General features: G+C 48.1%; 1 protein-coding gene across 8 annotated transcripts in view; it reads right to left on the bottom strand.

The window, feature by feature from the left end:
- mylk4b (myosin light chain kinase family, member 4b) overlaps positions 1 to 22491 on the bottom strand; it is a 202623-nt gene that overhangs the window by 67772 nt on the left and 112360 nt on the right. For 5 of the 8 annotated variants that reach the window (XR_005460617.1, XM_038796733.1, XM_038796734.1 and 2 more), the window contains exon 1: positions 6456 to 7391. The exons of 2 other annotated variants lie outside the window; for them this stretch is intronic. Coding sequence is in view for 5 of the 6 variants with exons in the window: in XM_038796733.1 (XP_038652661.1) it covers positions 6456 to 7085 (630 nt within the window). In the remaining variant the exon portion in view is untranslated. Of the gene's footprint in view, positions 1 to 6455; positions 7393 to 22491 lie in introns of those variants that run through there. One more of the 8 variants, XM_038796732.1, reaches the window with a different exon arrangement.

Raw genomic sequence — 22491 nt, 5'->3', positions numbered from 1 at the left:
TTAGAAAATAGTTAGGGTAGTTTCCACTTCCACCTTTCAAATCTGGTTGGCATGGGCCCTCCTCATTTGTCTTCCAGGTGATCGGATTGGCTGGTGCTTTTGACAATCTCGTGGGAAAGTGGTGGGGAGCCACTGGGTTACAGAACTGTAGAATTCAGAAGCTGCAGAAATTGTTGTTCCCTTTACAATTTTGCACCCTTGCGATTCTGTCCTGTTGAGTGCAAGGTGAAAAGATTCGACGACCTGTCTCTTTTTTTTCAGCAATACTCGAATTGAGAAGCTGTTGTCTGCACCTTCCATGGATTGATGCCTGAATAGCAGAATGCAAAACGGGATCGAAGATGAAGCTGACGTGACCATAATTTCCCCCTGTGGGCATTCAAAGATCAAAGAACATACAATGCAGAAGGAGGCCATTCGGCCCATCGAGTCTGCACCAACCCATTTAAGCCCTCACATCTACCCTATCCCTGTAGCCCAATAACCCCTCCTAACCTTTTTGGACACTAAGGGCAATTTATCATGGCCAATCCACCTAACCTGCACGTCTTTGGTCTGTGGGAGGAAACTGGAGCATGCGGAGGAAACCCATGTAGACACGGGGAGAACGTGCTGACTCCGCACAGACAGAGACCCAGTGGGGAATCGAACCTGGGACCCTGGCGCTGTGAAGCCACAGTGCTATCCACTTGTGCTACCGTGCTGCCCATTGTGCGACCATGCTGCCCATTCTTTGTGAAGCATCTATGGGGTGTGGTAGGTTTTGGTGATTAACCTTGAGTTGTGTTCTATTAGAGGTCATGGTCTGGCAGCTCCTCCTATACATCTTCCCAGTCCTCTGTGTGATCAAATAACCCAGGCTTTGTTCCCAGACTCCCAACAGACTTTCTGCCTTGTCGTTTGATCTGAAGGCAAAAATAGTTCAAAGAATTCCCATGATAACTACTGTACTTGCCTTGCAGCAAGTGAAGTATGCGGCTGACAGCTAAACTCGTACAGGAGAAGCAGTGGAAAAAGCACTCTCCAATACAAATAAATAACTAGGGATGAACTACTGCAGAAAAATAATGTCAGGCTCAAAATACAGGTCAGTAATGCAAAAACAGAATGAGATCAAATCCAGCACATCTTTGAGAGATGAATTTCCAAACGTTAGTCCATTAAATTGTTTCAGTGTCCATTTATATACATAGATACATATTATACACGAATGGCAATAATGGAATTAAACAAGTGAAAACAAAATTGGTGACCGAGGTGTGGCACCAATTTATGCAGCTTTGCTGATGTTAACAAATCAAACGGTGATTGTCTCAAAAAGCAAGAGGGCGGGATTCTCTGTTCCAGAGACTAAGTGTTGATGCTGGGACAGGATTCGTGGACTTTCACGACAGCAAAACAGGCAGCGAACCTGGACTGATTCAGTGACCATGGAGGGGCTAGCACCGGTGCCTTGTGGAACACCAGCGATTCCAATGGAAAATGGTGCAGGATTCGCAGGGTCCATGAATGATACTCAGGAGGCTGATAAGCTGCAGCCGCATATACGCATTACACTCCCCACACACACTCATCCCAGCCAACAAGATGGCACTGGTAGGCAGTGCCCTTGTGGAAAACCTATATGACCCATGGCTATAAGTTCACAGTGGACTGTCAGTGGCGTGCGCAGCTGCATGGCTGCCTTTCCGGCTGCAGCAATGGTGCTCTGTGGCCGTCCACCCACAGCCCACCTCCTGGCCACCCCCCACTATGCCCCGCGGCCCTGGCAGAAGCCCCCCGGCCAGCGGCACAACTGTCAGCAAACTATGGCGATGTTGGATACTTTCCGGAGCCCCTCTCTCTCCATCAGCAGCCACGTTTTCACGAGTTTTAAAAGCCCAAGTGAACCGCGCTGTCAGGAACTCGGCCCATCGGAGGCGGAGTATCGCGGAGTCCCTGGAGATTACCGGGTCAGGCCCGGTAATGATATGCAAACAGTGTCTACCGTGTGTGCATTCCGGACTGCATTGATGCTCCTGTTGAGGTGACAGTGAATGGCGATTTGGTGTCAAATCAGCACCCGCCGCGATTTTAGCAGCGGAACCTATTCTCCACCTAATCGCATTCCGCGATTTAGGCATCAGACAAACAGAGAATCCCGCCCCTGGTCCCCCCCAAAAGTGAAAACATCTTCTCTCCACTGTCATCAAACCATTTCAAAATTGGAAAGATTTCTATCAAGTTACCTTTTAGTATTCTCTTTTCGAGAGAAAAATTCACAGCCTATTAAACCTTTTCGGATCCTTCTCATAATGTTTTGCACCTTCCCTCGTGTCTTTATGTCAATTTTATAATCAATGTTGCACACAAGTTGGACTTGAATTCTGTTTTTCGATTCTATCCAACTAGATAGAATCGAAACTGGGGCAGCATGGTAGCACAAGTGGTTAGCACTGTGGCTTCACAGCGCTAGGGTCCCAGGTTCGATTCCCCGCTGGGTCACTGTCTGTGTGGAGTCTGCACGTTCTCCCCGTGTGTGTGTGGGTTTCCTCCGGGTGCTCCGGTTTCCTCCCACAGTCCAAAGACATGCATGTTAGGTGGATTGGCCGTGCCAAAATTGCCCTTAGTGTCCAAAAAGGTTAGGAGGGGTTATAAGGTTACGGGGATAGGGTGGAAGTGAGGGCTTAAGTGGGTTGGTGCAGACTCAATGGGCCGAATGGCTTCCTTCTCACTGTATGTTCTATGTTCTAGAAATTTACCCCAATTCTTTGTTTGCTTCTTCTAAAAGCTTAATAACCTTTGTACTTCAGTATTTAGTGGTCCAGTGGACAATCTGCAGCTTTTAAAATGTATCTTTGTGTCAGATTGGAGTTATACTGCGTCCAGTATTAACTAAACAGGAATGTGAAGTTGCCCAGAATCATCACATGGTTAAAGCACAGAAGAAGGCCATTTGGCCCATCATGTCTGTGCAACAGCAACACACCTAGTCCTACTTGCACAACCGGAGAGCTCATACACTGCCTGGCTTGAAGTGGTTGAGATGGGAATCCTGCGATGTGCCACAAATTAATCGTAGTTTGTACCAGAAACTGCCTTTCGCTGATATGGAAACGATAGTGTACCTGCCCACTTAAAGACAAGTTTGTTCCCATACAATCTAAATGTTCTGTTTAACTAAATGAGCTTAACTAATTGACATTTCATAAGTTCATAAGATATAGGAGCAGAATTAGGCCATTCGGCCCATCGAGTCTGCATCTCCTCCCAAGAACACAAGACCTATGAGCGGGAGTCGGCAATTAAGCCTCCCGAGCCTAACACCCTCAATGTGGTCATGGCTGATCCCATCCTGGCCTCAAGTCCACCGTCCTGCCCATTCTCCATAACCCTTCAACCCATTACCAATATAAATCTGTCTAACTCATCCTTAAATTTACTCACTGTCCCTGCATCCACCGCACTCTGTGGTAGCGAATTCCACACATTCACAACCCTTTGGGAGGAGTTTTTCTTCAAATATGTTTTAAATTTGCGACTTCTTATTCTAAAATTCATTCAATGTCTTCACCCCCTTTTTTTGAGTTGCGATTCTGGATGATATCTGCTGCCTAGTATTTGTGAAACACTCAGCCACCCATTTAATGATGTTTTTTAAATGTATTCATGGGATGTGGCACCACCAGCAAGCTACATGGTCTAGCAATGTGGGCCTGGAGTGACTTGTAATCCAGACCAGGTAAGGACTGCAGATTTTCTGCCATAAAGGACATTAGTGATCCAGATGGGTTTTTACAACAACCGGTGATAGGTTCATGGTCACACTATTGAGATTAGTTTTCAACTCCAGATTTTAGTCCAATGACATTACCACGATGCCATTTTTAATTCTGGAGATTTCTTGGGATTAAGTCTGGTAAATCAATGTGCTAATTCCAAATAAATGCTAACTGTCCCATCGGAAGAAACTTGCACAAACCTCATCCAAATTGGATTTTTCCGTGTTTTTTCTTTGTCTCTCTTTGCCCAGTGTCCTCCCTCCTTCATTCCCAGCTGCATTACAGATCCTTGGCCACCAGTTATCAATGAATGCCACTCTCTAATGGACATTTCCAGCTGACCCCCCAGTAGTAAATTATTTGACTGCAGAGAACATCACAGTTGAGTCCAATATCATCCTCATCTGTCATTCACAAACATCTTCCAGTAACATTGTGGGCACCGATCGCAGGCCAGACCCCTTTTGAGTGCCCCCCCTCCCCAGTGCTGGATCCCCCCCCCCCCCCCCCCCCCCCCCCCCCCACACAGGCCGCCCCCCCAGCATTCCTGCGCTGTTCACGCCGGCAGCGACCAGGTGTGGTCGGCGCCGGCGGGAACACATCATATTGGGCAGGCCGCTCGGCCCATCCGGGCCGGAGAATCACCGCTCGCCCGTTACAAACGGCAAGCAGCAATTCTCCGAGCGGCCAGCCGTAAATCTCGCCGCGCCGTTTGTAACGGGCGAGCGGTGATTCTCCGGCCCGGATGGGCCGAGTGGCCTGCCCAATATGACGTGTTCCCGCCGGCGCCAACCACACCTGGTCGCTGCCGGCGTGAACAGCGTGGGAATGCTGGGGGGGGGGGGCGGCCTGTGGGAGGGGGGGGAGGGGTGATCCAGCACTGGGGGGAAGCACTCAAAAGGGGTCTGGCCCGCGATCGGTGCCCACCAATCGGCGGGCCGGCCTCTCTGAAGGAGGCACTCCTTTCCTCCGCCGCCCCGCAAGATCCATCCGACATTTCTTGCGTGGCGCCCGCGGGGAGGGCAGCAACCGCGCATGCGCGGGTTGGCGCCGGCCAACTTGCACATGCGTGGGTGACATCATTTACACGCCGCCGCATTTACGCGGTGCCAAGGCCCGGTGCGCGTAAATGACGCGGCACCGCTCCTAGCCCCCCGGGGGTTTTCACTCCGGCGTTGGCACTTAGTCTCCCGATGGGAGAATCTCGCCCATTATTGCTGGTACCTCTAAGTGCTAAAGAACCTCTGAATTGGCCAGAATGGGGATCTTGAGCGAAATGTTGGGTTAGCCCACATTTTTGTGCAGGATGCCATTTCGGTCAGGAACTGAAGTGCAGGAACAGCCAACTGAACGATCGTTAAGAGGCCAATTGCCTCCCAGCACTCGTTAACCAATCTGCACTCTATTTTGGTGGATCGTGCTTGATAGTGACTTCACGCACCAGCACTTAGCTGATTGGGAGCAAAGTATTACCGAGTATTCGTGCAGAAATACACCCCCTTTTATTGTTCACTTGCTACCTGGGGTTTGAGGAGACACTTTGGTACGGTTTGTGAAAGAATTCATCAACATTTGAGCAACATTTATACTTCAATTTCTCTGCGGATTTTGCCGAAAAAGTGAAAGTGCTGTGCTATTTCATTGATTGGCCACCTCATAGCAGTCAACCAGGGTGCTTCATAGAACGATTGTTTCATAGAACCTGTACAGTGCAGAAGGAGGCCATTCGGTGCAACGTGTCTGTACAGACCCTCCAAAAGAGCTCCCTTACCTCGCCCCACTCGGCAGCCCTATCCCCACCTAACCTTTGGACATAAAGGAACAATTGATCATGGCCGATCCACCTAACCTGCACATCTTTGGACTGTGGGAGGAAACCGGAGCACCCGGAGGAAACCCACACAGGCACTGGAGAATGTGCAAACTCCACACAGACAGTCACCCGAGGTCAGAATTGAACCCAGGCCCTTGGCGCTGTGAGGCAGCTGTGCTAACCACTGTTTAATTTTTGGTATCTTTCTGGAAGACCGCTTGGTCTACAACAGGAATGGGGAATGGACATGAAGCCAAGCAGAACAGCACCAGCTAATGCAGGAGAGAGGGAATGGAAGGAATAGGAGAAAAAGTGGACCCCTTCATGCCTCCCACCCCTCCCCTGCTCCTAAACCAGGACACCCCTCCGTTCGGACCTCCCTCACCATCTCCAGTATCACATTCAAGAACCTAAGTTCCCTCTCCTTCAGACCCTGAGCCATCCTGAACACCGCTGTCGTATTTTGGGCAGCATCCTCCATACCTTCAGCTCCCATGTACACTAATCCGCAAAAATTGCTTCTAATCAGCCTTTGAGTGCTAAACGTGCAGTTGTGTTTTTGTGACTCAGGGGCGAGTTAAATTTATAGTAACCGGCAAGTCGCACCAAACTGCAAGCTAAATCTAGACTTTCAAACCGGCGTGGTTAATCGACACAGCACTCTTTTAGCAAACTGTTTTCACTCTTCCACTAAGATAATGCCCAGTAAACTAGAATGTTAAGAAAACACAAGGCAACTGTGCTGAAAATTGCAGAGACAAAGGCTTTTGTAACTGTACAATAAATGGCATATTTTGCAATTCATATTAAACAATTTTCTGTCTTCCTACACGATGAGATGAACATCACTAAAGAATTGGTAAGTGTGTTGATGTCATTACCTTCTCCTTTTTCCTTCTCAATACCAATTTTTCTGAGGTAATTCTCTTTTTACAAGTCAGCTGCTGATCACTGCCCGTTGTCCCTCGCTGTCTTGATGTGAATTGCCCTTTGAGAATAAACTCAGCAATTTTGGAATTTTTAAAAGTCTCCCCTAAATAGTTTATGACTTGCTGTACTCCCAGGAGCACGTTTTCAATCCTATCGATCTTCTTTGTCTGCTCCTTTGAACTCCGATTCAGCATGGACAACATGTCGGAAATGTCGACAGGGACACTCGCATTTTGATTCCCGTCTTCTTTACGGCTGCCGGTCTTTCTCGTTTCCTCTTCCTCAGTCGTCAGCATTTCCATCCTCAGGCCAATCTTGTCAACGTCTTGCGTTATGCCGTCCAGTTTCTGAATGACCTTTTCCTGAATGCCCAATAGTTTATCGACAGTTTGGCTTAAAGACTCCAGCTTCACATCCATCACATTGAAAGCATCCCCGGAGGTGTGCCGGTTGCCATCGGAAAGTCTTCTGGAGGGTCCAGTGATCGCTGGAGGCCCTTGGCTCTGGATGGCATTCGAGTCGAAAACCTTGGCCAGAGAATGGACCAGAGTGCTGGAGTTCTTCCTGGGCGGCGTATTCATTGTGGTCCTTAATGCAGAGATAAGGAAATCAAAATCTTGCAGGGCTGAGGGGAGAGGCACAGTCAGTGGCTCACCTCAGAGCAAGTTCAAAAGAATGAATCAGTCCCTTCAAAAAGACACAAGAAATCCTTGCGGTTCTGTTTTTCTGCTTCAGGAGGATTCTCCTTCGAGCACAGCCTGCAAAATGTTTGTCAGAGCATTGGATAGCTGGCTTGACAAATGCACCAGGGACTTTTGAATGTTTGAAACCACACAGCAAAACTCTTGACATTCAAATTCTAGCAGATGATTCCAACAGGCGTCCCAGACAAATATAGTTTAGGCTGTAACCTTAGTGACTGCTGATAATCCTTTCTGCTCACTTGCCTGCCTTTGTTCATTTATGTATTCTGAAGACGCACAATGGCTACATTTAGCAAACTGACATTGAAATTCCCCACTCCCTCCCCAATCCCCAGCTCTCTCTCTCCCCCCCCCTCATTCCGAATGTATTTTATCCTGTGACGTTAGCACTGAAATAAATAAGACTATTTGGACACTTGTGGCATTTGGCAACACACATCTTGCTTGACATTTGAGATGTTTGGAAACGCAAAGACATTTCCACAGTACTTCTGCGAATCACGATGACAATGTGATTTTTCATTTTTTTTTAAATGGAGGTAAATAATTGATCAACTTTCACCACAATTGTGATTGGCCTTGACTATCAGACGCAAAGGAAATCAGAAAGTGCTCAGTTTTAAAATTCCAAATACCTCTTTTCTTTCTTGGAAAATGACGAAGTGCAAGATTTTTTTTCACACATTTGACGGGAACGCGTGTTTAGTAAAGGCAGACTCTTACGATGGTTAGAAATTGGGTTCCAACCCTCATTCTCCACACTTTAACGTGTGACCCTGCCTGACACATCAGTGCGGTACCGACGGAGTGCAGTGCTGTCAGATGTGGCATCCCTCGGGTCAGATGTCAAACCTGTTCTCTTAGGTGGATGTAAGCGATCCCAAAGCATTTTTCAAAGAAGAGCAGGATATCTCGACTGACGTCCTAGCCAGTACTTATCCGCAACTAACACAACAAAACCATTTGACCATGCAGCAAATCGGGACATCCTGAGGTTTGTCTGAAGTGTAGTAACCGTTGTAATATGGGGAAACGCGACAACTAATCGGTGCACAGCAAGATCCCACAAATATCAATTAAATAAACGACCGGATAACCCTCTCCATTCTTACTGGTGCACTTTCCGAAATCTCTCGTGAATTCACATAGATGCTCTTTCATCCTGCCAACCTAATTAAGCTGATTCTCTTCTTTTGATTGGTGGCAAGTTGGTTCTGATTGGCTGAAACATTGCCATGGTGAATGCACCAAGGAGCTGTCGTACCCTGTGCTTTTGTTGATCATAATGGGGCGGGTGGCAACCTGGCAAGCTGATTCAACTGGAACCAGTTGAGCGGCATTTAGCCAGCAGCTGGCATCCAAAGCCGGCACAACTGGTCTCAACTGGATCCAGCCTTCCTGGATCGCAGCTCGTTCCAATATCCAACTGTATCCATCTGGGCCAGCTGAACTTCCTTTTTCATCTTGTTACGTTGCAACAAAAGTGTCCTCCAAGTTTATTTAAATTACGCCCAAAGGCTAAATAGGCTTAAATTGGAAATTAGGGGAAAGATCAGGATCCAAGAGAATTCCAAAGCCAACATTTATTTCTTAAGATTTAAGCTTCAACTCATTTAACAATCCATTTAACCATCATCCATTTAGAGCATGTTGCAGAATCAGCAATGACCATTTTTAATGCGATTTATATTTCAGTCAGAAAAATGTATCAAAAGAAATAGAAAATATAGAGTGGGGCTCACTGAGGGTCAGGAAAGCATTGAAAAATTAAAGTGGAAAGGTCAAACAAATGCACCATTTCTTGCTGTGCCTGAAAGTCTGATCACAAAGTTGAGAAAGCACCCCCTCCACCCCAGAACAAGCTCAGCTGGAGGTCATCCGATTTTGATATCTGGACAGTGGGCAGTTTAATGGGCAGAGATTAGTTCAGACATCGATGGTCCGATGTGAAAAATTAAGCCTTATATCGTTCTCCATGTTCTGCACCTACAAATCCCACAATCTATTAAAGTACGTAATTTGTTTTTCATCCAGATTACAGGTGTGCCGAATGCAGACGACACTGCAGGTCTGGAATTTTTATTGGCCGTCTGCAACTGTACATACTGAAAAAAAAGGTGGCTCCACATAACTCGCTGTTCACTACATTAACGCCGCTATATCAATGCAAACCGTAGGGAGAATCCAAAGAGCTTCTACAAATATATAAACGGCAAAAGAGTAACGAGAGAGAGAGTAGGGTCTTTTAAGGATTCAAAAGGTCATCGATGTGCGGATCCACAAGAGGTGGTGAAGATCCTAAATGAATATTTCTCATTGGTATTTACTGTTGAGAAAGGCATGGATGTTTGGGAACTTGGGGGGAATAAATAGTGACGTCTTGAGGAGTGTACATATTGTAGAGAAGGAGATTCTGGAAGTCTTAAAAAGCATCAAGGTAGATAAATCCCCAGGACCTGATGAAATGTATCCCAGGACGTTGTGGGACGCTAGGGAGGAAATTGCAGGTTCCCGAGCAGAGATATTTAAATCATCGACAGCCACAGGTGAGGTGCCTAAAGGTTTGAGGGTAGCAGATGTAGTACCTTTGTTTAAGAAGGGCCGTAGGGAAATGCCTGGGAACTACAGGCCAGTGAGCGTAACGACTGTGGTGGGTAGGTTTTAGAAGGTATTCTGAGAGACAGGATCTACAGGCATTTAGAGAGGCAAGGACTGATTAGGGAAAGTCAGCAAGGTTTTGGGAGTGGAGAATCATGTCTCACAAATTTGATTGAGTTTTTTCAAGGGGTAAACAAGAAGCTAGATGAGGGCAGTGCAGTTGATGTCTTTAGCATGGATTTTAGCAAGGTCTTTGACAAGATGCCACGTGGTAGGTGTTGCAGAAGGTTAAATCTCATGAGATCCAGGGTGAGGTAGCCAATTGGATGCAAAATTGGCTTGATGACAGAAGACAAAGGGTGGTTGTGGAGGGTTGTTTTCAATCTGGAGGCCTGTGACCAGTGGTGTGCCTGAGGGATCGGTTCTGGGTCCACTGTTATTTGTTACTTATATTAATGATTTGGATGAGAATTTAGGAGGCATGGTTAGTAAGTTTGCAGATGACACCAAGATTGGTGGCATAGTGGACAGTGAAGAAGATTATCTAGGATTGCAATGGGATATTGATCAATTGGGCCAGTGGGTCGGTGAATGGCAGATGGAGTTTAATTTAGACAAATGTGAGGCGATGCATTTTGGTAGATCAAATCGGGGCAGGACCTACTCGGTTAATGGTAGGGAGTTGGGGAGAGTTACAGAACAAAGAGATCTAGGAGTACAGGTTCATAGCTCCTTGAAAATGGAGTCACAGGTGGACAGGGTGGTGAAGAAGGCATTCGGCATGCTTGCTTTCATTGGTCAGCACATTGGATACAGGAGTTGTGATGTCTTGTTCAAGTTGTATAAGACATTAATAAGGCCACACTTGGAATACTGTGTGCAATTCTGGTCATCCTATTATAGGAAGGATATTATTAAACTAGAAAGAGTGCAGAAAAGTCCTAGTATGCTCCTGGGACTTGATTATTTGAGTTATAAGCAGAGGCTGGATGGACTGGGGCTTTTTTCCCCTGGAGTGCAGGAGGCTTAGGGGTGATCTTATAGAGGTCTATAAAATAATGAGGGGCATAGATAAGGTAGATAGTCAATGTATTTTCCCAAAGTTTAACGGTGAGAGGGGAGAGATACAAAAGGGTCCAGAGGGGCAATATTTTCACACAGAGAGTGGTGCGTGTCTGGAATGAGCTGCCAGAGGCAGTAGTAAAGGTGGTACAATGTTTTCTTTTAAAAAGCATTTAGACAGTTATGTGGTAAAGCTGGGTATAGAGGGTTATGGGCCAAATGTGGGCACCTGGGACGAGCTTAGTGGTAAACACTGGGCGGCATGGACAAGTTGGGCCAAAGGGCCTGTTTCCATGCTGTAAACCTCTCTGACTCTATAACAGTGACACATTTGAATGCTTGGCTTTGCATTGGGTAATGATTCCATTGGCATTTCTGATGCTTTTGGTTGCTTTGTCCGGGATTCTCTGTTGGGAATCCGGCCCGAGACCGCTGCTAGCGAGGACGGAGAATTTGGCACTCAGCCAAATCTCCCATTCACCACAACGGGACCAGAGAATCCCCTTGCCGTGAACAGATGGAGAATCCCATCCCTTTTATGCTAAGTCAATTTAGGGGCCGGTAACTTTAACTGGTCATTCGAGGCAATTGCGATTCTTGACCTTATGGACTTGTAACCATGAAAGCGTAGCACCTCTGAGCACACCATTGCAAGTGTGGTAGCATGCATCTCTCCCAAATACATTAGAATTACGGGAGCAATTTTGAGCCTGGGTTGAGGGGCCTGCCAGGCAGTGCCTCTGGAACCCTCACACTGCCCCCATGGTGTTTCCCTGTGCCTGGGATGGGGAGGGGGACAGGTTTGTTTAAATGCAGATGGGGTCTTTGTTGTTCGGAAAACAAAGGTAGTTCCAAGGGATAGGAAGTTGCATTGGTAAACGTTAGAAATAAGGTATAGTTTTAAGTGGGTTTAATTCAACTTTCCTGTGCCTGTAAAGGTGAACTCTCTAATTAGATTCATGCTGGAAAAGGTGTTTGTATTTAAGGGGATTGGTTCCGTTCAAATGGTGTCTCTATTGTGCTTGGAGAGGGCTATGGTGTGAAGAATGAATAGTAGAGTGGGAATTCCTGGTCGTCCAGGTGATGGGAAGAAGGTCGGAGCTTCTGCCCTCACTATCCATACCTCCAGGTGGCAATGTGCATGTTGCCAGGGCAACTTGAAATTCCAGCGTGAATGAGAACACACCGCCACCATCAACTCGTATAAAAGTCAATCAGCAATAAATCTTTTCCCTGTAAGAAAATCGACTTCACAGGTCATACACGAAGGGATCCCCCAGCTTTTAAAATAAAAACAATCATTAATTCAGTTTTACTAATGAGGCAGTTGTCGCATAAATCATATGGCGGTAATTACATGGGAATGAATCAAGGAGACATGTTTCTGAGTGGGGAAACTAAATAACTGGGTTAAAGTTCAAGGTAGAGTCACTTTAAATGATATATTGAAAGAACAGGTCTAATAGATCAAATGGTTTATTTTCATTCTGTGCATTTTTACATTCTATATTTGCTGGATCATAAACATGGATATTGTAGATATTTGCAAGGATTGTAATGTTCAAATACACAGAAGAAATCCAAAGATTACTTGTTGACCTGATGGCAATCTTTAAGATTATATACTTCTGTTAGCTGCCCCATGTTCTAATGTAAAGTGAAGAAAATCTGCTCGTTCCCATTCAGAACTGACTTGAGTATCGAGAGAGAAGGAGATGACTTTGTGAAGTGTGTCCTCGCCACCATGACCTCATTCCTCTCTGCTACCACTGCCAGAAATGCTGCTGACCGCTCTTGCCACGAGCAGGGTGGGAAGGGCCTGGGCTCATAGACTATTTCCTGCCTTTCACCCTTGGTTCCTGCCATTCCCAGGAACACCATGTGAACCACGTCAGTAAGGCTGGGCCAAGAACAAGATGGTGCCAAATATACCGAATGGAGGGAGGGGGCTTCGCAATTGCCTTTTCCCCCCTTCAATCCTCTGCTCCGTCGTAACTCCTGAAGCTCTTGGCCTTGGTAGGGGTCCTCTGTGAACATCTTGGGTCAATCCTTATGGTCCAATGGCCTTGAAGACGTCTTTGACCATTCTCTGCTAGTAATTCCAATGCAGTTGGGTCTTCATTTTCCTGAGAAACCACACTGTGATCAAAGTGTGATTCCAAAGTGCCGCTGGAATACCCGTGTTGAATGAGATTCACACGGTATTATAGTTACCAATGTCACTCTGTTCTAAGTATATATATGTATCAATATTGTAAGTGCAGTTGCACTACCTGACCACCAGGGGGAGTAGCTCTGGGAGTACTCGAGTGTTTGTACTGGGCTCCTCCCTTGACTCCGCCCAGAACTCCTCCCCCGGAGCTGCTGTATAAAGATCCATGCCACAGAGTCAACCAGCCAGTTCACCGAAAGTTCAACGGCTAACAGGCTGGCTCTGTTGTAAGTATATTAAAACCGCTATTCTAATCCGACAAGCACGTGTCCGTAGAATTGATGGTTCCATCAATACCCATGCCAGCTTTGTAGAAACAACCTTTGGAAAACTTTGCCCGTGAGAGTCCAAACCAAGCCTGAAGATCAAACTAAGGAGTTAGGGCCCAACTTTTGAGAACTACCGGCTACGCATGTTTTAAAATAATTCAAGTTGCAAACATTCTTGGTTACCAGCGAATCTGAACATAATTTAGAGGTCGATTTGTTTTAATAACTATACTAACTTCCCAAAGAATAAGTGAAACTCATACAGCAAAAGGTTAGGGTTCATTTCTTTCCCCAGATGTTCTGCACAAAATTGAGACTTTCCACGCAACAATTTAATGTCAGGGTCAGATGGCTGTACTTTTCCACCTGCTTGGGGAATGTTTAAATACCCATTGCTTTTGTCTGGATGTGTCGGATGTGTTGACGAGTCTTCTACCTTGTTGTTGAAGTGTATAAACTGGTTGATGTTTTAAATCAACGTGCAATTGGAAATGTAACTCTTCTTCGCGAGGCTTTTGGTTAGTGCCTGGAATTTGCAAAGCAGGGGATGGTGCTTTCATTCAGTTCTGGATATCATTAACCTACAGATATTAACATTGAAACAGAAAGGTCATGTAATTCAATTTGAACAAGCATGGATCTCATTTGAAAATTATGCGACTGCCAAAAGGGGAAGGAGACCACCCTGATATCATCTGGAGGTAATTAGGACCAAATTAACCAACAGGTACAGAGGCTGGATGTGAGGCAAGAGCTACCAAGTCAGAAAAATAACGGTGCAATGGAAAGTATTAGAATATTGCTATTTTGCTCCATGTGGCACAATCGTATTGCATATTACTACTCTTCACTTCTGTTAAAATGGCTGTTAAATTAGGATATTGAATACAAGGTTATTCTCAACGCGCCCCTCACCTGAGGTATCTTGACCCTCAGGTTAAATCTCCACCAGTTAGCCCTCTCAGAGGAATCGTAGAATTTACGGTGCCAAAGAAGGCCATTCGGCCATTCGAGTCTGCAGCGGCCCTTAGAAAGAACACCGTACCTAAGCCCACACTTCCACCCTATCCCCGTAACCCAGTAACCCCACCTGCCCTTTTTTTGGACACTGAGTCCAATTTAGCATGGCCAATTCGCCTAACCTGCACATCTTTGGACTATGGGAGGAAACCGGAGCAACCGGAGGAAACCCACGCAGACACGGGGAGAACGTGCAGACTCCGCACAGACAGTGACCCAAGCCGGGAATCGAACCTGGGACCCTGGAGCTGCGAAGTGACAGTGCTCAGCACTGCGCTACCGTGCCGCCCTGGAAAGCAGCCTATGGTCTATGGCGACTTTACCTTTACCTGAATACAAGATAAGTGAAGAGTTAGTAAGCCATAACATTTTACTCAGGGTCAGGGAATGTTGATGTTGCACCTTATCATATCTCCCAATCACACCTCAAAAGGTTTCACATGCAATTAACTGCTTTGAAGCACAATTGTTTCTTTTACAGTTCAGCGAAGAAGCCATTTTGCTCTCATTATGCTGCCACTGCAGCAACAAAACAAATGTTAGGTTTGAAATGAGCTCCGTCCCAGTTTGTGTAACTCAGTTGGGTAGATGGCCATGTGGTTGAGAATAGTGCCAGCGGTACGAGTTTGATTCCTGTTCTGCCAGAGGTGGACTTGGACCAAGGTGGACCAAGAGAAATGGTAAGGAGCCAGGGGCCTGCTTTTGAGCATGTCGCATGCGGAATGGAACGGAGCCAGCAGTGGATACATACCTGAACTGGATTTAGTCCTGAAGCCTCAGTCACATCAGGCGGAATATTCCTCTCCGACCATCAGCGGGATTTGTGGTGGACGGAAGTGGAAGATACGGCAGGGAGTGAAAAATCAGTTTCCCCACATCAGGAAGCCAGGTTCAGGATCGTCCCCTCCTGACATCCATGGCGGGTTGATGTCGGCGTGTCATGTCTCCTGCTGAAGCTCGGCGTAAACCACTTTCCATCTCATGCCTGATCATTAAAATCCCAATGGACAAGGATGCTGCGCCCCTGTCACATCTTTCACCCCCACTATCAGGAATTCGCGCCATTCTATAACCTGACTGAACATGCACCCAGCAAGGGAAGATTTTTCACACGCTTGCCTGAAACGGCTGCTGGCCGCAGCTATGGTGTGTGGAAGAGATGAATGTGGGCGGTCTCGGGTGCAAGACCTGAAGGTGGGCATCCAGAGGAGAGGGAAAGAGGAACAGGAGAGGGGGGGGGGGGGGGGGGGTCCAGATTAGAACAGTTGGGGAGTCTGGATGAAAACAAGGGGGGTGGTGGATGGAGTGAGTGGGGAAGGAAGACAGGAAGAGGAAGGAACGAGGGGTGGGATGTGGGCAGACCCCAGAGAAGGGTCAGTCGAGTTGACATTGAGATCCTGAGGGAGCGAACTGGGGATGTTGTTGATAGGAGGGGATGGTGACTGTGAGAGGGGGAAGTGACACACGGTAGGGCGCGAGGGTCAGATAGGGAGGTATCTTTCTCATCTCAGAGACCGTTGAGGAGGACAAGGCTGATGACATAATTCATGGGTGGGATGAGGATCAGGGTGGGCATAGGAACATTGACTGGGTGGACTCTGCGGGGAAATAAGGCATATCAATTGATAACAGGGAACTCCCCCAGAACAGAGAGCCCTCTGATGGGGGTGTCTCTGATGGGTGTTGGGTCACCCCCATGAGGCAATACTGGGGGGGGTGAGATCCAGCAATTCCCATGGTGAGTGGGGGGGGGGGGGGGGGGGGCAGGACGCCACTACTTGTCAGGGGGGGGGGGACAGGATTTGCATTGCGGGGTGGTGGGGGGGGAGGGGGTCAGCCGCTGGACCTCGCTGTTGGGTCACCCGCTCAAAGTAGAACACAATGCCACAGAAAGTCGAGAAGAGCAAAGAAAGAGAAGGGGGGAAATCAAAATAGAAGTTAGGAAAGCAAAGAGAGGTGTATAGAAGAATATTGGAAAGCAAAATCATGGAGAACCCAAAGATGTTTTATCAATATATTAAGAGCAAGATGGTAACTCAGGAAATAGTCGGGCTCATAAAAGACCAAAAGGATAACCTATGGTGGAGGTGAAGGTTGTGGGTATGGCTCTCAATGAATACTTAGGGCGGGATTCTGCCGTACCTGGCGGAGACGGGGAGTCCCGGCGAGACGGAGTGGCGTGAACCACTCCGGCGTCGGGCTGCCTCAAAGGTGCGGAATCCTCCACACCTCCACACCGTGGTTGGCACCCCGCCGGCCGACATGGAAGGCCTTTGGCGCCGCGCTAGCTGGGGCTGAAGGGACTCCGCCGGCCCGCTCGGGTCCGTGCATGCGCGGGAGCGTCAGCGACTGCTGATGTCATCCCCGCGCATGCGCAGGTAGGTTCACCTACCGTCGGCCATCGCGGAGGACCACAGCGGCCGACGCGTAGGAAAAGATTGCACAGGCCCGCCCATGGATCGGTGGTCCCCGATCGCGGGCCAGGCCACTGTGGGGGCATCCCCTGGGGCCAGATCACCCCTCGCCCCCCCCCCCCCCCCTCCAGGACCCCGGAGCCCACCCACGCCGCCAGGTCCCGCCGGTAAGGGACCTAGTCCAATTTACACCGGCCGGACCTGCGTAGAACGAGCGGGACTTCGGCCCATCGCCAGTCGGAGAATCGCCAGGGGGGGCCGCTGCGAGAGGCCGCTGACCGGCGCGGCCCGATTCCCGCCCCCGCCAATTCTCCGCGCCAGAGAATCCCGCCCTTAGTGTCTGTCTTCATAAAAGTGGGGGACAATGCAGACATTGTCGTTCAGCAGGAGGAGTGTGAAGAATTGGATGTGATAAACAAAGGGAGACAGGAATTATTAAGGGGTTTAGATTCCTTGGAAGTGGCTAAGTCACAAGGGCAGGATGAAAAGTATTCCCGACCGGGGGAAACATTTTCAATCCTCACTGGATTTAGGTGAGGTACTGGAGGATTGCAGGCCTACTAATGTTGTACCTTTGTTTCAAAAGGGAGCGAGGGATAGACCGAATAATCACAGGCCAGTCAGTCTGACCTCAGTGATGGGAAAATTACTGGAATAAATTCAGAGGGACCAGATAAACTGTGACCTGGAAAGACACGGATTAATCAAGGACAGTCAGCATGGATTTGTGAAGGGAAGCTCATGTGAATGAAAAATGAAATGAAAATGAAAATCACTGATTGTCACAAGTAGGCTTCAAAATGAAGTTACTGTGAAAAGTCCCTAGCGAGGGGCTTTTGCGACTAATTCGATTGAATTGTTGAGGAAGTAGCAAGGAGGATTGATAAGGGTAGCGTAGTTGATGTGATCTACATGGATTTTGGCAAGGTTTTTCTCAAGATGCCACACGGCAGACTGATTAATAAAATAGAAGTCCATGGAATCCAGGGGAATGTAGCAAGCTGGATATAAAACTGGCTCAATGACGGAAAGACTGTTTCCAGTGGGCTTCTGCAGAGCTCAGTATCGCAAAATCACGAAATTGTTACGGCGCAGGAGGAGGCCATTTGGCCCATTCTGTCCGCACTGGCCCTCCAAAGGAGCATCATGGCTCTGTGCTATTTCCCTGCTTTTTGTGGTATATATTAATAATTTGGATGTAAATGTGGTGGGAACGATCAAGACGTTGGCAGGCACAGAAATCGGCCACGTGGTTGTTAGCGAGGACGATTGCTGTCGACTGCTTAGCGAGGACGATTGCTGTCGACTGCAGGAAGGTATCAATGGCTTGGTCAGGTAGGCAGTTAAATGAAATACGACCCAGAGAAATGGGTGCTGCATTTGGAAAGGTCAACCAAGGAAACGGATTACACAGCAAATGGGAGGATACTGAGAGTAGAGGCAGTGAGGGTCCCCGGAGTGAATGTCGACAGATCCCTGAAGGTTGCAGGTCAGGCGGCTAAGAGAGCACATGGAATCCTTTCATTTATAGTCAAGGCACAGGATGTAAGAGCAGGGAGTTTTAGCTGGAACTATATCAAATATTAGTTCGGCCACAACTTGAGTACTGTGTGCCATTCTGCCACCTCATTACAGAAAGGATTTAATTGCATTAGAGAAGGTACAGGTGAGATTTATGAGGATATTGCCAGGACAGGGACATTGCAGCTATGAAGAAAGATTGGATAGGCCGGGTTTGTTTCCTTGGAACAGAGGAGGCTGAGGGAAGATTCATAGAATTTACAGTGCAGAAGGAGGCCATTCGGCCCATCGAGACTACACCGGGCCCTGAAAGAGCACCCTACCTAAGCCCATACCTCTACCCTATCCCTATAATTCAGCAACCCTACCTAACTTTTGGACACTACAGTGCAATTTAGAGACACCAATCCACCTAACCTGCACATCTTTGGACTGTGGGAGGAAACCGGAGCGCCCGGAGGAAACCCACGCAGACACGGGGAGAACGTGCAGACTCCGCACAGTCAGTGACTCAAGCCAGGAATCGAGCCCGGGTCCCTGGCGCTGTGAAGTGACAGTGCTCACCACTGTGCTACCGTGCCTAATTTCAACAATGCAGAGGGAGGTCATTCAGCCCATTGAGTTTGCACTGCCCTTTGAATGAGCACCCTACCAAGACCCAATCCCCTGACCTGACCCTGTAATCCCACCCAACCTGCACATCTTTGGTCTGTGGGAGGAAACCAGAGCACCCGGAGGAAACCCACGCAGACAGGGGGAGAAAGTGCAGACTCCGCACAGACAGTCACCCAAGGGTGGAAATGAACCCAGGTCCCGGAGCTATGAGGCAGCAGTGCTAACCACTGTACCGCCAGCCACCCTGGATTTAGTTTTGAGGAGCCTGGATAGATTGGATAGAAAGTGCCTCTTTACTTTAGCAGAGAGGTCAGTAATGGGGGGGGGGGGGGTGAATAGATTTTAAATGGTTCTGGAAAGATTAGAGGGGAGATGAGGATATTTCTTTCCACCCAGAGTATTGAGGGTGTCTGGAATTTGTTGCCTGAAAGGATTGCAGAGGCAGTATTCCTCAATTTATTTATAAGGTGTCCGGATATGCAGCTTAAGTGTGGAAACTTACAGAGCTACGGCCCAAATGCTGGAATGTCGGATTCGGCTGGGTGGGCTCCTTACTTCGGCCAGCGCGGACACAATGGGCCGAGTGGCCTCTTTCTTTCAAACAAAATGGCCGCGCACTCCAAAATGAACACTGATCGGGGCCGAAAAGATGGGACAGTTTGTGCTGGAGCGCCCATACAGCTGATAGGTCGGCTGGGGCCAGAGGGCACCAGGGGGTGCTTGGGGGGTGTGGGTTACCTGTACGACACAGGGCACCAGGTTTAAAGCAAGCTGTCAGCGGCATGCGCAGCTGCATGGCTGCCTTGCTGAGCTGCGGTAATGGTATTGTAGATCATTCCACCCCGACCCCACAGCCCACCTTCTGGCCAATCCCCTACTACTCCCCCCGGCCCTGGCAGAAGCCCCCCATCCAGCGGCACAGCAGTCGGCGAAATATGACGGTGCTGGATACTGTCCGTACGCCCTTTCTCTCTCTCAGCAACCACTACGCCAGGTTCACGATTGCGAGAGCACACGTGAACCACCCCGTCGGAGGTGGAGAAACACGGGTGGGCCCACTAATGATATGCGAATGGTGTTGCAACTAAGCATGGTGAGCGTCGCATTGACGCCGTTTTTGGGGAGGCGGAGCATTGTAATTCTGTGTCAAACCGACGCCTGCTGCGATTTCGGAGTCGTGACCTATTCTCTGCCTGATTGCAGGCCCCGATTCTGGTGTTGGCTAACGGAGAATCTGTCCAGGGAGTACTAAGCTCCTAGAGCACCGCGCTCCTCCAATTCCAGCCTCTCGCGCCTCCACAATTTACATCGGTCGCATTTTGCTGGCGACAACAAACATCAAGGCAGAACGTGTTGAATTCCCTTCCTGAGCCGCGATGTGTCTCTCCCCCTCTATCTTTAAGACGTTCTTCAAAACACACCTCTTTGCCAAGCTATTGGTCACCTGTCCTAATTTATTAATTCACTTACTGATGTGATGGCACTGGCTGTGCCAACATTTGCTGCCCATCCCTCAGTGCCCTCGAGAAGGTGAACCGCTGAAACTCCCACCATGTAGGTACACGCACAGTGCTGTTAGGGAGGGAGCTCCAGGATTTTGACCCAGCGACAGTGAAGGAATGGCGATATATTTAGAAGTCAGGGTGGTGAGTGACTTGGAAGGGTACTTCCAGTTGGTGGTGTTCCCATGTACCTGCTGCCCTTGTCCTTCAGTGGGCATATGTTTGGAAGGTGCTGCCTATGGGATATTGGTGCGTTCCTGCAGTGCATCTTACGGATGGTGCACACAGCAGACACTGTGAGTCGGTGGCGGAGGGAGAGCATGTTTGTGGAAGGGGTGCCAATCAAGTGGGCTGCTGGTCCTGGATGATAGGAAGGCAGATCATTATTTGAATGGGTGTAAATTGAGAGAGATGGATACTCAGCGAGACCTTGGTGTCCCCGTGCATCAGTTCCCGAAAGTAAGCGTGCAGATACAGCAGGCAGGCCTTCATAGCGAGAGGAGTTGAGTATAGGAATAGGAATGTTTAACTGCAATTGTATAGGGCATTGGTGAGGCCACACCTGGAGTATTGTGGGCAGTTTTAGTGTCCTTATCTGAGGAAGGATGTTCTTGCTATGGAGGGAATTCAGCGAAGGTTTACCAGGCTGATTCCTGGGATGGCAGGACTGTCATATGAGGAGAGACTAAATCGCTTAGGATTATATTCACCGGAGTTTAGAATAATGAGAGGGGATCTCATAGAAACTTAGAAAATTCTAACCGGATTAGACGGTAGATTCAGAAAGATTGTTCCCAATGGTGGGGAGTCCAGAACTAGGGGTCATATTTGAGGATAAGGGGCAATCCTTTTAGGACTGAGGTGAGAAGACATTTCTTCACCCAGAGAGTAGTGAATCAGCGGAATTCGCTACCACAGAAAGTAGTTGAGGAAAAAACATTGTGCAATTCAAGAAGGAATTGGATATAGCTCTTGGGGCTAAAGGGATCCGGGGATATGGGGGAAGGCGGGGTCAGGGTATTGAACTTGATGATCAGCCAAGATCATAATGAATGGCAGAGCAAGCTCGAAGGGCCGAATGGCCTCCTCCTGCTTCTACTTTCCATGTGTGTTTCTATGTCCGGATATGTAAACTTCATGACAAAGAATGTAGGGCCAAACAGCAGCCAAGAGTACTTGCCTGAGCAACTTGGCCGATAGCTGTGTAGCTGTGACACAGGCAATGGGGGTGGGGGGGGAGTTTTGCAACATAATCCTGGGTGCTTTCTGGATGTGCATCTGTCAGGTCACATATATAACCTTCTGGACAGCTGGGAATTCACCCAATCTGGAATCACAGAAAGCAGCGACGTGATAGGACCATTTGGTTTAATGGTGTTGCTGGCCCTCTCAATGTGCGGCCCATGGCACTCGGGTTGCAGTGCGAGCTCCCACGGTTCACCCTTTGAAACTCCTCGGCAGAAAAGGGGCACCATTCTGCGACTGAGCAGATAGCCTGGCAGCTGAGCCAAAACAGGTGTGCATGTGAATGGTAGGTTTAGAAAACACTCGCTACGATGTATTTTTACCCAGTATCCAACCTCTGATCTGCTAAGGAAAGAGAAAGAGAGAGAGAGAGAGAAAAACAGGTGGTTTTTTCGACAATGAGGATGACCTTTTGTTTCTAAAGATCAGAGCAGCAAAGGGGTGAGACCAAGAGCTGAAGAGCACACTCATTCTAATTTGAACGGCCTCTGAAAGGATTATAGAGTCGTAAAGGGTAATATTACACTCAGCATGGCTGTACATTGGGGGTCATTTTACCAGTCACAAATGGATTAGTTTGGGTCGTGTGGAGAAGATAACATTTTAATACGAGGAGTTTGGGGAGGCGACCAGCTAGTTATAATCCCAGATATCTTGCTCAGTGAGTTCACCGCATCCACCAGAGTGTTAGAAAACACAGCGATTTGTGTCACGGAAGAGATATACCGTAACCTAAGAATTACTTCAGTTGTTGGAAAACCTGCGCCATCCACCTCTGCATGAGACTCAATACATTGCCGGATTTATGTTGTAAATACAAGTGAA

This window comes from Scyliorhinus canicula, chromosome 5, assembly GCF_902713615.1.
Source record: "Scyliorhinus canicula chromosome 5, sScyCan1.1, whole genome shotgun sequence".
NCBI classification, from domain to species: Eukaryota; Metazoa; Chordata; class Chondrichthyes; order Carcharhiniformes; family Scyliorhinidae; genus Scyliorhinus; species Scyliorhinus canicula.
The sequence above is the reverse complement of the archived record's forward strand: the minus strand, read 5'-3'. Positions and strand labels throughout refer to the sequence as shown.